General features: G+C 46.7%; 1 protein-coding gene across 1 annotated transcript; it reads left to right on the forward strand.

Moving 5' to 3' along the window:
* Positions 1-10191: 10191 nt before the first annotated feature.
* LOC125532834 lies at positions 10192-17944 on the forward strand. The gene is made up of 16 exons (XM_048696727.1): positions 10192-10371; positions 10481-10677; positions 12886-13011; positions 14862-15145; positions 15330-15398; positions 15492-15542; positions 15654-15731; positions 15927-15995; positions 16289-16357; positions 16439-16519; positions 16598-16648; positions 16744-16902; positions 16983-17045; positions 17123-17269; positions 17363-17554; positions 17642-17944. Exons 1-16 carry the CDS (start codon positions 10192-10194, stop codon positions 17722-17724), a joined length of 1899 nt encoding a protein of 632 aa, XP_048552684.1. The 3' UTR covers positions 17725-17944.
* Positions 17945-18415: the final 471 nt, after the last annotated feature.

Below are 18415 nucleotides of genomic sequence, written 5' to 3' on the forward strand. Positions count from 1 at the left end.
GCATGGAAGCCTTCAGACATGCTAGGTGTACCGAGGGAACTCGCTAAGCACACTCTTAATATTGATCCAAAGTTTAAGCCAGTCAAGCAATTCCTTCGCCGTTTCAATGAAGAGAGGCGTAAGGCTATTGGTGAGGAGGTTTCCCGGCTCTTGGTGGTTGGGTTCATTGTTGAAGTTTTTCACCCTGAGTGGTTAGCTAACCCGGTGCTGGTGCTTAAGAAAAACGGCACCTGGCGCATGTGTATGGATTATACGGATTTAAACAAAGCTTGTCCAGCTGATCCCTTTGCTCTCCCCCGTATTGATCAAATTATTGATGCTATGGCGGGTTGTGAGCGTCTGAGTTTTTTGGATGCTTATTCTTGTTATCATCAGATCAAGATGGCAGTTAAAGACCAGGAGAAGACAGCCTTTATCACCCCCTTTGGAGCCTTCTGCTATGTATCCATGCCTTTTGGGCTCAAGAGTGCCCAGGCGACTTACCAGCGATGTGTGCATAATTTTCTTCATGATTAGATCGGGCGCAATGTTCATGCCTCTATGGATGATATTGTGGTAAAGTCCAAGAAGAAGGAGACCCTGATTGATGATTTGAAGGAAACCTTTGACAATCTCCAGGTTTATAAGATGATGCTTAACCCGGCTAAGTGTGTTTTTGGTGTACCAGCTGGTAAGCTTTTGGGTTTTCTGGTTTCATAACGGGGCACTGAGGCTAACCCGGAGAAGATAAAAGCCATCACCTCTCTAGCTAAGCTGATGTGTATCAATGATGTTCAGCGGTTAGCGAGTCGTATTGCGGCCTTAAGCCAGTTGGGTGAGAAAGCTATTCCTCTGTATCAGATGATGAAGAAGACAGATCACTTTGTCTGGAGTGATGCTGCTGATCAGGCATTTGAGGCCTTGAAGAAACAATTGGCTGAGCCGCTAGTTCTTGCTGCCCCTATTGATAAGCGGCCTTTATTATTATATGTGGCTGCCAATAGTCGAGCTATCAGTGTAGCCATTGTGGTGGAAAGAAAGGAGTCAGGGAAAGAGCATCCGGTTCAACGGCCGATTTACTACATCAGTGAGGTCCTTCTTGAGTCCAAACAAAGGTATCCGCATTGGCAGAAGCTTGTATATGGGATTTTTATGGGTAGCCAGAAGCTTAAACAGTATTTTCTGGGCATCCTATCATTGTGGTTAGTTCTGCCCCTTTAGGGGATATCATTCAAAACAGAGAAGCCACGGGTCGGGTAGCCAAATGGGCCATTGAGCTTGGACCTCACGGTTTAAAGTATGTGCCCCGTACAACCATCAAGTCTTAAGCGCTTGTGGATTTTATCAATGATTGGACAGAGTTGCATATGCCTGAGGAAAAGCCGGATAACACATATTGATTTATTCACTTTGATGGGTCAAGGCAGTTGGAGGGCTCGGGGGCTGGAGTTGTCTTAACTTCCCCGCGAGGTGATAAATTTTCTTATGTTCTCCGGTTGATGCTCCCTTGTACTAACAATGCAGCTGAATATGAAGCCTTGCTCCATGGTCTTCAGATGGCTAAGGAAATGAACTTAAGCCGGGTTAGGTGTTTCGGTGACTCAGATCTGGTGGCTCAACAAGTCTCTGGCACTTGGGACTCTTAAGGATCCACTCATGGTGGCTTATCATCGAGAGGTTGATGCTATTGCGAGTCATTTCAAGGGTTATCAAGTTGAACACCTTGATCGCAGGAAAAATGAGGCGGCTGATGCTTTAAGCTGGTTAGGGTCTCAGCGTAAGTCGGTGCCACCTAACACTTTCTTGGATATTCCGCATAACCCTTCTGTTAAATTGCCTACAGAGGAGGATCTTGCTATTCCTGACCCGAAGCACAACTAGTGGCGGCTCTTCATGCTATTCTTGATTGGATAGTTCCATATTTGGCTTATATGACTCGGGGCGAGTTACCTGAGGATGCACCTTTGGCCAGGCAGATAACCCGGCGGTCTAAGTCAATGACTATTGTCAATGGAGAGTTGCATCATCGCAGTATTACAGGGGCGTTTCAACGTTGTGTTTCTCCTGAAGAAGGATGTGAGATTCTATGAGAGATTCATGAAGGAGATTGTGGTCATCATGCCAGCTATAAGTCTCTTGTAGCCAAGGCTTTCCGTCATGGGTTTTATTGGCTGGCGTCTCACGCCGATGCTGAGGATCTAGTTAGTAAATGTGATGGGTGTCGGAAGTTTTCACGCCGAGCTCACGTGCCGGCTCAAGAATTGAGGATGATTCCAATTACTTGGCCATTTGCAGTCTGGGGGCTCGATATGGTCGGGCCTTTCAAAAGTTCCAAAGAAAAAAAGACACACCTTCTGGTGGCGGTTGACAAGTTTACAAAGTGGGTTAAGGCAGAGCTGGTTAGTAAATGTGACGTAGCGATGACGGTTCAATTTATTAAAAAGGTGATTTTCCGTTTTGGCTTTCCCCACAGTATTATAACTGATAATGGAACTAAACTATCCAAAGGTGTTATGGAAGAATTTTTTCAACGTGAGCATATATGTCTTGATGTATCATCAGTGGCTCACCCCAGTCTAATGGTCAAGCTGAGAGAGCCAATCAAGAGATCCTGAGAGGCATTAAGCCTCGGCTTATGGTTCCTTTGTAGAGGACGCCGGGTTGTTGGGTCGAGGAGTTACCTTCCATGTTATCGAGTATCAATACTACCCCAATAGATCTATGGGTTATATGCCTTTCTTCATGGTTTACAGAGCAGAGGAGGTTCTCCCTAGTGACATCCGTCATGACTCGCCCCACATGGTGGCTTATGTTGAAGCTGACAATGAAAAAGCACGTCAGGATGCACTTGACCTGTTAGATGAGGAGCGTGACCTTGCAGCGGCTTGTTCAGCGATTTACCAGCAAGATCTGCGCCGTTATCACAGCCGCCGGGTTAAAACCAGAACTTTTCAAGAAGGTGACTTGGTGCTTCGGCTTATCCAGGATCAATCTGATATGCACAAGCTATCCCCACCTTGGGAAGGGCCCTTTGTGGTTAGAAAAAATCTGAACAATGGGTCATACTACCTTATCGATGTTCGAGACCGCAAGGACTCATGCACGTTAGAGGAGGAAACCCGCCGGCCATGGAATATTGCTCATCTACGGCCTTATTGTACCTGAGCCACAGGCTCACCTGATGTACATATTTTGACAATGTATATGTTATGATTAATATAATAAAGACGGCATCCCTGATAATTCAGGGCCTCTGTCGTTTCATTTCTCAGAAATTGAGTCTTTCTTTTATATGATCACTTAAAGGCTTGATACCAAGTTACAGGGACCAAAGAGAGTTTGTTGCACAACACGACTCAAACATAGGTACCCGGCGAGCACAACTCACAAATATATCACTTGGGGGCTTCCTGCTCATCGAGCATAGCTATGATTACCCTTGTTAATCCGGCTTATGTGCCCGGAATATAATGTTACTTGGGGGATCTTTGTTCAACGGACAAGAGTTTTTATGACCCTTGTAATAGGCTTAAAAGCCAGGTGTATTCACCTAAAAACCCGAGTTATCCTGCCTTTTTAAATCTGCCACTCCGTCCAGGTAATCCTGGAACAACCCGCTGTACTTTTGACAAATCAATCTTATATAGACCCTGAATTGGTCAAAGTTAAAACGACGTTATGTGAGGTATGGCTTATAAGGTTTCTATGAAGGTTTAACTCAGTAGCTGTGCAGCCCTTGAACGCACTTGATTTTTAGGCCTGGCCACCTATGACAGCCTTGATTTTTCGATTTTTGATTTGAACATTTTTTGAGATTCCTCTCCTATGACATATTGATACATGGTTAAAAATGAAGGAGGGCTATGCCTTCTGGATTATACATGAAATTACCCGGTGTTTATTAACCCGACCTGGCTTTAAGACTATAAGTCACCAAGATATAATGATTTCATATGCTTGGAAGTTCTACGCTCTAAGTTTGGGATATTACCCCTTGCTGCATATGGCGTATTAAGCCGGCGATATGTGTCAACTTACACAGAGTTTTGTATGCTCAACCTTTTGGGGTTTTCACCCTTATTCCGTTGGTCTGCTAAGCCGGCGGTGTATCACAGGTATGATATTTTTATTGAAGGTCATGATTAAACCGGCCCTGGTTATGGACTATCTTTAGCCACCAGTGGTTTTTATAAGGTATTATGATCCATCCTGCGGTAAACCGCTAGGATCCTTGTCATGTGTCTGTGTGCAGGTACAATAAGTAAAGTGGAGCACGTAGTCGATGAAATAATAAACATAAGTGGCAGATCTTCAACTTGACAGATCAGTAGTATCATGCAAAACAAAGCATGCACGATGGCATGGCAAATCAAGAGTTTAACTAATCCTATTACAAAGGCATCTAATGCCCCACAGGAATAATTGTCTTAGCAGTTTTGCGGAAAGCAAATGCTAAGCCGACCCATGGCTTATGACTCTTGACCTTGCTGAGTTGAAGGTTGCGGCTCGTCCATCACTGGTTCATCTGCCTCCTTTTCACCCAATGGCTGGAAGTCAGTGGTCGACCAGTCGATCCCAGTTAAAGCTCTAAATACAGCTTCATCACTTATAAGTGTGGATGGGTCAACATCAGGGGCATAAGTGTGCTTACGGATCGGAGGCGTCAGGTCTGGAGCATCATGAGTCGGCGCCTTCACCTTCTTATTGTTGGCATCATAAACTGGTTGGTAATGTGTAAGATCAGTGTCTTTAGCCAGTTTGCTAGCCAAAGAGCACATTCCCCTTGTAAGGGTGGTGAAGTCATCTGCAGTGAAGGGTAATAGAACTGCATTCATATTCTTCTTTAGATGAGGAAACAACCTTTGCCTTCAAAGCACGGGTTCGTCCATAGTTGGGGCCATAGATGTCTCTCTTCTCAGACAACTGGAACTCATGTGTGTTGAGCCTCTCAAGTATGTCAGATGGATCGAGATCTTTGAAGTCAGGACGTTCTTGTATCATCAGGGCCAGCATGTCGAATGAGCTATCAAGTGATCTCAGGAGCTTCTTGACGTTTTCGTGCTTAGTGATCTCAGTGGCGCCAAGTGCGCGAAGCTCATTTGTGATATCAGTGAGGCGATCAAACATGAGCTGGACATTCTCATTGTCGTTTCTCTTGAAGCGGTTGAAGAGGTTGTGAAGAACATCAATCCTTGAATCTCTCTGAGTTGAGACGCCTTAGTTGACCTTGGAGAGACAGTCCCAGACCAGATTCGTAGTTTCCAGTGCACTCACACGGCCGTACTGTCCTTTGGTCAGATGACCACAGATGATGTTCTTGGCAGTCGAATCTCGTTGAATGAACCTCTTGACATCAGCAGCGGTGACACCTTCACCGACCTTGGGAACACCATTCTTGATGACATACCAGAGGTCGACATCAATGGCTTCAAGATGCATGCGCATCTTATTCTTCCAGTAGGGGTAATCAGTGCCATCAAAGACTGGGCACGCAGCGGAGACCTTGATTATCTCTATAGTTGACATAGCTAAAACTCCAGGTGGTTAAACCGAATCACACAGAACTAGGGAGCACCTTGCTCTGATACCAATTGAAAGTGCTAGTTATCGACTAGAGGGGGGGATAGGCCATTTTTATAAAAGTCTTCAAAACACGAGGTCTTTGAAGACAAACATTAGAAATGAACCTATTGATATGCAGCCGAAGATAGACTACACTAGACAAGCCATAGTCAAGTAAGCAATGTAGTAAAAGCACGAAGACTATCAACAACTAGGTAGTATGGATCAGGATGGAAGACAGTATGAAGCCAAACAGTAAATAGTCTTCACTAAGTGAAGTCAAACAGATCATACAAGCAAGAAATGACTTCATGAAGAGGGACTGTAAAGTAAAGGGAAGTGGAGGATAGAACTAGTTGCTTGGTGAAGACAAGGATTTGGTAGACCAGTTCCAGTTGCTGTGACAACTGTACGTCTGGTTAGGGTGGATGAGATTTAACTCACAAGACCACGTCTTCACCTTATTCTCCTTGAGCTAAGGACACCCAGTCCTCGCCCAATCACTCTGGCAAGTCTTCAAGGTAGACTTCCAAACCTTCACAGACTCCGTTCACCGGCGATCCACAATGACTCCTGGATGCTCAAAATGCGACGCCTAATTGGCTGGAGGATTCACAGTCCTCAAGTGTAACAAGTCTTCAAGTCATGTGGACAGAAAGACTTCAGTGATGCCTAACACTCTTTGGCTCCGGGTGTTTTGGGCTTTGTCCTCACAAGGATCTCTCTCTCAAATGCTTCGGAGGTGGGTTGCTCTCAAACGACAAAAGCCGAATCAAAAAGGGACTACTACCTATGTTATCCTGCAATTCTCACAAACACATTAGTCCCTCAACCAAGTTTGTCGTCAATACTCCAAAACCAACTAGAGGTGGCACTTTATCATAATTAGTAAGCCACTTTATCATGTTCCAAGATATGTGTCCAAGTCATAGAAAGCGTCAATAAAAAAATCCAAGCATGTGTTTACATTCCGAGATTCCTCCATATAGAGTTATCTTTGCCAAAAAAACAATTTGGGTTGATAACTTCCAATGGACCATCAAGAAAGATGATGCCATTGTGTGAAAAACTGTAATGCACCATTGAGCGATATTTTCAGTCTTCCGTTTCCAAATAGTATGTCATAGTGATATTGGGCAAGCCTCTAGAGTGGCCTGATCTTCATGAATTAGAGGTGGATTTGAGGGAAAAACACGGTGAACCTGAGAGGAAACACGAGGGGAAACACTTGAATCAACACACATAGATGCAAATAAAGATACACATACATAGTTCCTTGATCCAAATCATCCAAAGAGAGAGATGAAACAAGATAGGGTTCTTCCCCAAGTCCTAGAACAAGGAGAGCTTGATACTTCTATGCTTCTATGAAGCATTTCTCCTCCACAAGTGGAGATCTTTATGATTCACTTAGGGAATCCTTCTCCCATTAGGAGGCCTTGTTGAGTTAGAGTGATACTTCTCACAAAGGAGGTTTTGTTCCTCTAGGAGGAGATAGATCCCACAAAGGGGAGGAACACAAGCAAAGCTCTATGGTTTTAGTTCTAGTCTTTGCTAGCCCTAAAATGGAGGGGTGGAGGGATATATGGTGCAAGGCATGAATGGGTAAGTGAGGGGAAAAGGGTAAAGTTACATGTGCTTTGCCCAATTTCTGCACGCATGAGCACTATCGGACAGTATGGTTGGGACTGGACAATATGGTGGCAACAGAAGGTTTGGAGCCTTGCGCAAATGTTAACCGGACTGTCTGGTCATCCGTCCGGACTGTCTAGTTGTGCGGTATTGCAGCATTTCTTCAGTTACTCTGTCTTCTCCCATCGCCGCTTCCATGCTTCCCTCTTGGATGGCATAGTCATACTCTTGTGCTTGAACTCCTTCTTAACAAGTGTGATACTCCGCTAAAACTTATGTATGCACGGGTAAGGATGGTTAGGTAGTATACCATCCAAGAGAGTTTCAAGTAAACACGTGTAAAGGAGAAGATTCGCCTTAATACATATGAAGTAGATGTTGTGTATGTCTATTTTTAGCGAAGACCATCATGGCTAGCTTTATTCTGAAAACAAAATTACATCATTTAGAAGCGCACAGACCAAACATGCCATGGGCTCACCAGGCCAACTAAGAGAAGTATTATTACAGCAAAAAAATTTAGATAACATGCGATGCTTGGTTCACTGAATGAAAACAATGTTTAAAAGAGACCTTCCCAGTCAAGCAGCTACGTCCACACACTCTACAAAGATAGCCAATGTTGCATCCCACCATTGAGATTGGTTATACAGAAGTTAATCACATAAGTGAGTTTAACTCGGCTTCCACTCGATTAAATCCCAAAGCATTAGCAAAATTGAGCATGTCTCTCATTGCTATTGCTTCGGTGGTCTTCACATCTGCAACAAAACCGAATATATTTGCATCGGGCAGCTAGGAATGTACCTCTACAATCTCTCAACATGGTTGTCATGGCTCCTGCACCATCCTCAGTAACACAATTGCATCAACATTCAGTTTCATGAACTTGAAGTCCGGTTTTGTCCATCTCCGCACTTCTGCCATGTTGTTCCATCAGGAGGAACTTTGAAAATTTGCCGCTATACCAATACCGTCACAGACCACCAAAAAGGACGGTATGACTCGTTGTGTGTAATTTGTCGCTTGATCCACCACAAGTATACCGGTAAAACAAGAAGGGCTTGTTTCACTTCCAGATTTTGCGCATAATAAGCAACAGAGACAACAGTAGAAGGAGGAGATGTTCCAATATGACAAAACCTGATTGGTCAATCATGACAACATCATCAATGATCTCCATCATCCCTAAGCGGTTCCATAGTTCCTCCGCGAGATTATATTGGAATAGGAGATGTTTAAGATCTGTTGTTCCTTGATGGCAGATTGGACAAGCACCATGAGTCCCTACATGCCGGATTTTCAAAATTGATTTTAGAGGGATGATCCCATGTTATGATCTCCATCTACAAATTTGAACATATTGGACAAAATGTTTTAACAAGGGTGTGTGAGCTTATAGATCCAACTTCGGGGACTTGGGATGAGGAACTTATACAGAGCATTTTCATTCCCATGGACGCCCGTCGAATACTAGAATTTCCACTGAATGTGCAAGCTTTTGATGGCTTTATTGTATGGCACCATGAGAAAAGAAGGATGTTTTCAATTCATTCGACCCACCATATGTAGTTGATACACAGTTCTCGACCACATGCAATGGCGTCCTAGAGCCAAGGAGGATCTACAACTCCGGTTGTGTGGAGTGCTCTTTGGAAGATACAAGTTTCACATGGTGATGTTCATGGGAGGCTCCGCATCACATAATCAATAGATTCCAAGACAGAACAATAAACCAGATCCCTTCTCATTGAAGTTCCACAAAGTGTTCTGTAACAATAATAGTGTTCCTCCACAAAGGAATTTGATGACATAATTTCCAATTCCAAAGTATTTCAAAATATAGCATGGAATGCCTAAGTAGACATCATCTACCTTCCTTTGGATTGTTTGAATGTAAATAGTGTTGCTATTATATTCCATAATACATGACATGGAAGCAAAAAACAATTGTCCAATTTTTATTTCAAAAAGTAGTGATAGATAAAAAACTTGCCCAATACATTAACATTGAACAAATACCTCAAATGAAAGGCAATTTTCCTTGTCCTTGGAGTGATTCCAATTTCCCCCCATAAACAAGTGATGCATAATAATATACACTCACTTGAATTCCTTCTCATGCAAGCTTGCTATAATTACCACACACACACACACACAAATCTCTCCACTAGGGAAGTCAGGACATAAGTTGACGATCTACCTGGACCTCCTTCTCGATTGGCTTTCCTCCGGTACTAGTACTAGTACTTCAGCCTCCCATGATTCCCGTGCTTGCAGACCGCAAGGCTCCTCCACAATCTCAAAGCCCCGCGCATCCTTATCAAGCTCGACATCGCCCGTGCCTTTGACATGGTGTCTTGGCCCTTACTCTTCGAGGTCCTCGCGCACCTGGGATTTGGCCATCGTTGGCGGGCATGGGTTGCCATCCTCCTCTCGACCTCCTCTTCGAGAGTGCTCATCAACGGCTCCCCTAGACCGCCCATTGATCATGCTTGTGGCCTTCGACAAGGCGATCCCGTCTCACCCATGCTCTTCGTTCCGGTGATCGACGTCCTCAACACCTTGGTCCAGCACGCGAGCAGGCACAGCATCCTCCAGCACCTCACCGCTAGGCGTGCTATCCCTAGCATCTCTCTGTTTGCGGATGACGTCGTCCTCTTTTTTCACCCCGATCACCGCGACCTCTAGGCTGTCTGGCGCATTCTCGAGCTGTTCAGCCATGCATCTGGCCTCAAGACCAACTTTGCGATGTGCTCCACTACTCCTATTTGCTGCACCACTGAGGTGGCCGCCCTCGCGGGCGAGACACTCTCCTGCTCGACCAAGGCGTTCCCCATCAACTACCTAGGCCTCCCCCTCTCTATGAGGAAAATTGGTACTGCGGCGCTCATGCCTCTTGTCGAGAAGATGGCCAAGCACCTGAGCTCCTGACAGGCATTCCTCCTCTCCCGCGGCGAGCGTCTCGCCCTCATCCGCCACGTCCTCTCTGCCATGCCATTTCACCTACTTCTCATTATGACCCTCTCGGCCCCGATCCTCAAGCTTACCAATCGTCTGATCCGAGATTTCCTGTGGCACGGTCGTAAAGAGGCTCGCTCCAGCAACTGCCTTGTCAACTGGCCGCTCGTCTGCCGCCCTCTCGAGTTCAGTGGCCCGGGCATGCGCGACATCCAGCGCACCGGCATCTCCCTTCATGTTCGCTGGCTATGGCTGCGCATCACTGACCCATCCCGGCCCTGGCACCACCTCCACCTGACGGATAACGCCAGCGTTCGCGACATTTTTCGAGCTTTCCACCACCTAGACCATCGGCGACGGCCGCACATGTTGTTTCTGGACCGATCACTGGCTTGATGGCAAATCCATTGCCGAACTTGCGCCGAGCCTAGCCGCGCTTGTTCCTCGTCGCCTCCGCGCCAAGTGTCTGGTTCATGATGGTCTCCAGAACCGGGCCTGGATCCATGATATCCGCGGCGCGCTGAATGTGGTGACCACTGTGGAGTACGTTGAACTCTGGAGGCGCCTCCTCCAGGTGAATTTCTCCCCCAGCCCGACTCGCTACGATGGCGCTGGACTGACAGCGGATCCTACTCGGCCAAATCATGCTACCACGCCCTCTTCCAAGGCTCCATCGCTGACCCGAAGTGGAGGCTCACTTGGAAATGTTGGACACCCGACGACAACAAGATCTTTCTCTGGCTTGCGAAGCAGGATCGTTGTTGGACGGCCACAAGACTTGCTCGGCACGGCCCGCCCCATCCGTCTACTTGCATGCTCTGCGATCAGGATGCCGAGGACATTCACCATCTACTCGTGGCGTGCCCCTTCTCCAAGGAAATCTGGTGTCGCGCCTACTCTTGGTGTCGCCTTACCACTGCCCCCCCCCCCCCCGACGGCACCATCCCCCTCTTTGATTGGTGGCGTTCTGCGACAGACTCCGTGCCGCGCTCTCTCCGGAAGGCTCTCGCCTCGATCGTCCCAATCATTACGTGGGCGATTTGGAGGCACCGAAATGCATGCATCTTTGATCATCGCCAACCCTCCATCAACATTCTGCTAGCTACCATCCAAGATGAAGTGCGCGCCTGGGCCATGGTCGGCGCCAAAGGGCTGCAAGCACTACTCGATGTAATGTAGACCGCGTGTATTGGGGCTGAGAACCCCCTCCCTCTACTCTCGGGAGCCTTCGACTTGCCTCTTTGCGCACAAGTCGCTGGATCCCTAACCCTGTAACTTTCACTCTACCTATCAATGCAAAGACACCCTTAGGTGTATTGGAGAAAAAAAACGATTCCGGTGCTTGCAGAAATAACCTGGGCAGCACTATATTCCTTGATTCCCGTGTACAGAAAAGCAATCATTTGATCTTCCGGTGCATGTACTAGCAATTGGACAGACAAAGTAAAAGTCTGCACTAGCAGGTGAAGTGGTACCACCCCGCGTGGTGCGGTGCGGTGCGGTGCTATTCCTCATGGTTGATTTGCTACTCAAGGATTCACTCTGGTTGTCTGTCCCCTTGCTGCCGTCGCAGGATGGAACACCATGCCTTCCTCTGGCTCTGCCATTGACCCACGTACTGTGGCAGCTGGAGATGATCTTACTAGTACGGACACCCTACAAAAAGGCAATTACTACTCCCTCCGGTCCTTTTTACTCCGCGTATTAGATTTCTGTCAAGTCAAACTCAACCAAATTTGACCAAATTTATATAGAAAATATAAACATCTATAATACCAACTATATATACAATGAAACTACATTTCCTAATGAATCTAACAATATTGGTTTGGTATTGTGGATGTTGATACTTTTTTCTATAAATTTGATCAAAGTAAAGATATTTTGACTTCGAACAAATCTTATATGCAAAGTAAAAAGGACCAGAGGGAGTACTACTAGTACGTACTCCTGCATCCCACGAACGTAATTTGCTCGGCAGTTTCTCGCAAAACATAGTTGTCAGCATCATGATTAGATTTGCTTAAAATGTGCCAACACTGGTTTGCATGCATGCAACGTAGTCGAGCGAGTGCTCATAGGATCTCTCGTTTCATGCAAGTACTAGTACTACTCCAAGCTAAAAGTAATTAACATACGGCTTACATGTGCACTTGCTTAATTCTTTCTATTCCGTATGGCCTACATGTCAGGTCCACACAGAATCTGGTTCGCGGTTAACCGAACAAACAAGACCGACATATTTTGGTTAATAAGGTTCGGTTTATAATTTTGCTATGATTATTTCGATGCTTATTTTACATACATCAAAATTTAAAAAGCCTGAATAAACCGAACCGAGATAACAATATAAACCAAACTCCACCCCTACGGAAGACCATGGAAGCCATCTTTCTTTAAACTTTGCACGTAAATATAATAATAGACCATGTTTGTTACAAAAAAATAAACCGTTGACATGGCGTGTACAGTTAACAACAAAATTGGGAAAACACACCAGAAGGGTAAAATGTGGCACACGTTTGCTTAAATCGAGTATAAATTGAGAATTTTCATCAAATGGGTAATATATGTCACAAACTTAGGGATAAAACTGGAATGAACTCTTTTTTGATATCTTTTCATCACGGGTGTGTCTAGATCTAGTTTCGTAACCAAAGCTTAGTGTATGCTTCTAGGTGTGGAACTAACCCACCAGGTTCAAGTCCTAGACTTTGCATTGGTGGTCGCATTTTTCTGAATTTATTTCAGGTCTTTCGACAGTGTGCATTCCGTGGAGGAGACAATTCACATCGACAACGAAGGTGTCTGTGGCGACTTCGTCAATGTCAAGATGATATGTTGGTTCGGTCTCTCGGAGGTGCTCATAGGGATAAAGTATGTGCGTGTACGTGCGTTCGTAGAAGTCAGTGTATGTGTGTATGTATGAGTGTATGCATCTATAACGTGTTAAAAAAACATCCGTTTCATCCAGCGCGTTGTCTCGATCATCTGTGGCTTTCAAATAGTAATTAGTTTTTGATTCCTCGATCGATCGGTGAGCTTGATATGGTGTCAGTAGGTTTGTGAAGTATTTCTCTCGTTCAGAATTAGTTGACACTCAAATGGAGTAGGATCAATCGATCAATTAGCTCGATATACGGGGTCAATGAGTATGTGAACTATAGCATGCGCTAATCGCTTATTTTTTCCCGTCGTTTTCTGGTGTGCGGTCCCCTTCTTTCTCTTCGGACCCCCATCAATTGCGGCTGCCTCGCCTGCCCGCCCTGTCCAAGCAACCTCCTTTGTCAGTCATTCGCCACCGGGGTCTATTCCTCGTCTTTCTTGACGCCGGCAACCACCCCGCATCCGCATCCGCACCCCTCAACCCCTTTCCCCTCATCTACCGATAATGCCCCAGTCATACGCGCCGTCTCCGTCTCCAACAGTCCTAGGTTGCTGTCGTTGGGACGTGGACTCCCCGCCCATGGCTTAAAGTTGCATTGTTTCATTTCTCCCTCCGCAAATCCAGTGGCGGCGCAAAAGATTTTAAACAACCGAGGGACAAAAAATGCGATGATGGTATAGTTTTGGACGCGAAGCCGTCCGAATAATATATGTTGCATTTCACCCACAAGTTGATCGCATCAAAATCAAGCCAAACACACACATTTTCCTTCTTCTTTTTTACAGTGTGTCATAGCTCACGACCAGATCGTTTCTACTAGTAAAGGTAGCCGGACGCTGACCTAAAAACACTGACTAGAAGTTGATCATCACAAAACCACCAACACGGAGCTGACCACTCCCTCCGAAGGAAAGCTTGCATTAACTCCAACACAAGCAGGATGTGGGAGCAGTGGAAGGCAAACATCCCCTGAAGCCCCGAGCATTGGTTTTACGTGAACCAGTTTGAAAAGTCAAAGATACGATACGGGTAATCATGGTGCTCTCCCCTGCGGTGGTAGAAGGCTGGTTGGCTCTGTACGAAGCCTTTTCCGCCCGCTCTTTCCCCCGTCCGCTCCTCCCCGTCGCGCACCTGCTCTACCTTGTGGCGTGCCTGCTCTCTCTATATAAGCGGCGGCATACACTTTGGGCTCCTCATTCTCTCACGCGCTCTCCTTCTCCTCTGCCATCCTTCCTGCCTGGTGGCCGCCGAAGCAATGCGGCCCGAGAAGAGCACCGGCGGCGCGCCCCCCTGCCAAGACAGGTATGCCTATACCTCTTCGGGAACCGTCTCTGTCCGCTGCTCTGCGTCCCTTCCTCCCTCTTCTCCCCTGCTGCTGATTTGACATGTTTTGCTCAATTCTCGGTTTCCAAACATGCTCGCTGCTTCTCGACCTCACCTCCTTCTCCTTGTCGACGGCTGGAAGTACCAGTGACGCCCCAGAGTAGATCTACCAAGCACAGGCCAACGATTGCTCGACGTCACTCGAACAGATACGCCCATCAGGTTAGGCCTTGACGAGCCGCCACCTCACCCTTCTGTTTTGGTCTGTTGCAGTTTTCTCAAGTTCGAGCTCGAATTGGTGTTTTCAGGGAGCGTGGCCATCAGCAGGGGGCATGCGAGGGCGCCGGTTCCTGCACATCCCGGTGTGTCTCTAGAACCATCATTTTTTTGTGATCTACACAAGGGAGAGCTTGGTGGAACAAGTGCTGCTCGAGAGCAGGTCGACCGCGCACTGCTCTGCTCTGCGTCCCTTCCTCCGTGTTCCTCCCCTATAGCTGATTTGACATGTTTTGCCCAGTTCTCGGTTTCGAAACATGCATGCTCGCTGCTTTCTCCTCCTCGTCTTCTTGAGGATGGCACGTAGTAGTACTAGTGCCGCTCGAGAGCAGATGGACCGCGCACGAGATGATCGCTCCTCATCCATCTCTGGCCCCGCTACGCTTAGGCCTCGGCGAATCGGCACCTCACCTTGTCCATTTTGCTTTGCTACAGTTTTACTCAAGTTTGAGTTCGATTTGATTTTTGCAGGGAGCGCGGCCATCAGCAGGGGGCAGGCCAGTGCGTCGGTACCTGCACATCAAGGTGTGCCTCTAGCACGGTCATTTTTTTAGGAGTTTACTTGTGATCGACACAAGGAGAGTTGGCACGAGAGCTTGTTGGAACTACTAGTATTTCACATCGATTTTGGTTGAAATTTGTCTTCAGCTCTCGGTTTCCTAACATGTTCCAGCGAACACATCCTCACTTCGCTGTCGACTGCATGCAGGTGTTACTGCTAGTGCCCTTTGTGAGCAGGCCAACCACGCATCACTTGTCGCCCCGCCACACCCATCAGGTTAGGAACCAGCACCTCGATCTCCCTTGTCTATGCCTTGATATCGCTATGTTGGAGGATTTGTGAATTTCGAGTCGGAATTATATTTTGCAGGGATCGTCATCAATAGGGGGCAGCCAAGGGCGCCATTTCCTGGACATTCAGGTTTGTGTTTAGAACTGTCGCGTTTTCTGATGATTTCACTTGTGATCGGAAGGGGGATTTTGTGTAAGAGCTTTCATGGATTCAAACTACTTGGGGAATTATTTGTTGCAGGGACAGGAAGTACTAGCATGACCCGGGGCCAACACATGTCATCGTCCTTCGTTTCAAATTCATCCAGGCCCTTGTCAGGTGCGTGTTGTGCATTGTTCAGAGCCTTGTCTCGATCTGTTGAGAAATTTGGCGCATGGCGCTCTACATGTTTGCCATCTTTCGTGCAACTGCAGCAATCAAAATTCACCTCGTATTACTGCCGATTTGACACCCGTTTTGTTCATGGTTTCACATTGTTTTTGCTTCACTATTTGTTCGAAATATCTGTTGCAGGAAGCACTGCTATGATCTTGGGGCAGGAGCTTTCTTCTTTCATTGCAAATGCACTCAGGCCCTCATCAGGTGCGTGCGTTGCCTTGTTCAAAGTCATCCTGAATCTCGTATCCCGTATCTACTACCTGTTGAGGCATTTGGCGCATGGCGTTCTATATGTTTCGTGCAACTGCAGCAATGAGCAATCAAATCATTTTGTTCACAATTGACATTTGGCGCATGGCAATTTGACACCCATTTTGTTCACAATTGACATCCTTTTTCTTCAGTTTTGACAAACTTGCTTCAGTTTTGACATCGTTTTGTTTGAGCGAATTCATCCTCAACGCGTCTTGATGAACTTGCTTGTCGTTCGATTGCAGGTACCAGCAGTACCCCTCTTGGACAGACTGCGCATGGCTTCTCTACCCATACCCCGGCACGCCCATCAGGTTAGTAGCCTGTAGCAAACCATCACTTCATCCTCATATGCCTAGATTGTTCATTCCATTTGGAACGATTGATTGCTACAGGGTCACGGGTCCTGTGCCAGGGACAGGCCACCAAGATGGCACCACTTTCTTCGATACATCCTTCGTCTGCTGCTGCAAGTGGTTGGTTTCTCCTCCCAGTTCTGCTTCTTTGTTTGCTGCAGATTTTGATGAATTCGGGGCTGGAATTGTTGATTGCAGTGAGTAGGGTCACGAACAGGGGCCAGACCAGGCCTTCCATGTCTTTTTCAGGTGTGTCCATTGCAATGTTCAGACTCGCCCATATTTGTTCCAAATCCCGTATCGATCTGTTGAGGTATGATGCATGTCGCTCTACATGTTTGCAGGTAACACCTCCTCGTCCCGAGCAACCGCTCCTCCTCGCACCTCACCAAGAACCAGGGATCTACTCGCCAACTTCATCGGCAGTGATCTCTTAAGCTCTCCATGGACTCCTCCAATCCTAGAAAATGACCCAAGCCTCAGTCTAACCCTTGCGCCCCCAGGTGCGTTCATCAACGTTCATTTGGTTGTGCGTGTACGAATTGAATGTGTTACGTGCTCTGACATGTGGTTCCATGCACAGTTGTGATATCAGAGGAGTTGAGTGCTTTGGAGGAAGAGACCTCTGATGATACTAATGGCCAAGGTACTTCTGTAACATTGCAGATATTAGTGTATCCATTTGTTTTGCACCTGGTGACTGACAGTTTGGTATCGAATTAGTTATTGCAGGCACCGTCCTCGTCGAGGAACCAGGTGTGCCCAATTTACTGTCCAAGTTCATCGATGGCAGCTTCTTTGATCGGGAATGGGTGACATCAATACGAGAAAACAACGCTCGTTTGAATCTGATACTCGCCACTCCCGAAGGTGCTTCATCCTTTCTTGTGCTATTCCTTTGCTGCATGGCTCGATAGAATCTGGTACAAAAGCAGTAATGTTGTTTTTATTTGTACGGAGAAGAGGAAACAAGAAGCTTCTTGTTGAAAGACTACTCCTCATGCCCCTCGTGCAAGGCCCGTCCATCAGCGGTGGTAGAGGCCCCCATCCGCCACGTTTGCCTCTGTATTCCATGCAAAAAAGACTTGGTCCCGAACAGTTGTCGTGCGTGCAACATTCTGCATTTTTTCTCAAATCTCGTGGATCTTCTAGCTGGTACACTGCTTGTCAACCTGAGGTCTTGGCATATAATCTTTGTGATGATGTTTGAATATGGAGGTTGATGTTGTTTGCGTCTTTTAGAAAAGAAGAGGCGTCAGGAGGCAGGGGATCCACCAAGGGCAGGGACGGAGCTCGCAAATCTCCGAAGCAGGGTGACAAAATAAATATGGGACAACCCGATGATCTTCCCGCAGTACTACCTCCAGAAGCCATCACCACAGTCGCCTGGTCTGCATGCGCCGCCGATGCCATATTATCTCAGATGCCCGGTGTGCAAGGCGCGCGATGCCACGTTGCGGCTCATGCCGGTCCAGCACATCTGCTTGTACTCAAAGTGCTACATGGATGCCCCCCCCCCCCCCCCCCCCCCCCCCCCCCCCCCCCCCCCCCCACCCCCATGGCTTGTCCCTCGTGCGTCTGATTTTCTAGAGAGTGGCGTACGTATATACTTTGATCGTTGGCTTATTCAGACTGCTTGGGATGCTCGATAGAGTGTGACACCTTTTTTTTTCTTCATGAACTGTGGCACGATATTCATCAATGATGAGAGTGGATGAGTGGCTCGCCTTGACTGTTCTATGCACTGTATTTTGTGTTTGCCAGGCAGTTTGCGCTTACTACTACACTTATTCTTATTCTTGGGCTCTTGGCTCAAGTAGTACTCTACTACCCACTGCTTCTTGTAGAAACTTTGGCATCTTTCTTCTTTGCCTGTTCTTTCTATTACTAGCAGGGGTGATATTTAATCTAAGGCTTCTTGTTGCATTTTTGAGAATTCGAGCATTGTTACACTATGAGAGCACTTGTATATTTGTGGTACTCAACATTATCTGGTCCACAAAACCATGTTATCTT

This window comes from Triticum urartu, chromosome 1, assembly GCF_003073215.2.
Source record: "Triticum urartu cultivar G1812 chromosome 1, Tu2.1, whole genome shotgun sequence".
NCBI lineage: Eukaryota > Viridiplantae > Streptophyta > Magnoliopsida > Poales > Poaceae > Triticum > Triticum urartu.

What these genes read in the sequence shown, in the direction of transcription:
- LOC125532834 (XM_048696727.1), top strand. Translation starts at nt 10,192, where the DNA reads ATGACCCTCTCGGCCCCGATCCTCAAGCTTACCAATCGTCTGATCCGA. An exon ending in GTCGGTACCTGCACATCAAG is followed by an intron (nt 15,146 to 15,329) that starts GTGTGCCTCTAG and finishes GACTGCATGCAG; the next exon opens with GTGTTACTGCTAGTGCCCTT. An exon ending in TTCATCCAGGCCCTTGTCAG is followed by an intron (nt 15,732 to 15,926) that starts GTGCGTGTTGTG and finishes TATCTGTTGCAG; the next exon opens with GAAGCACTGCTATGATCTTG.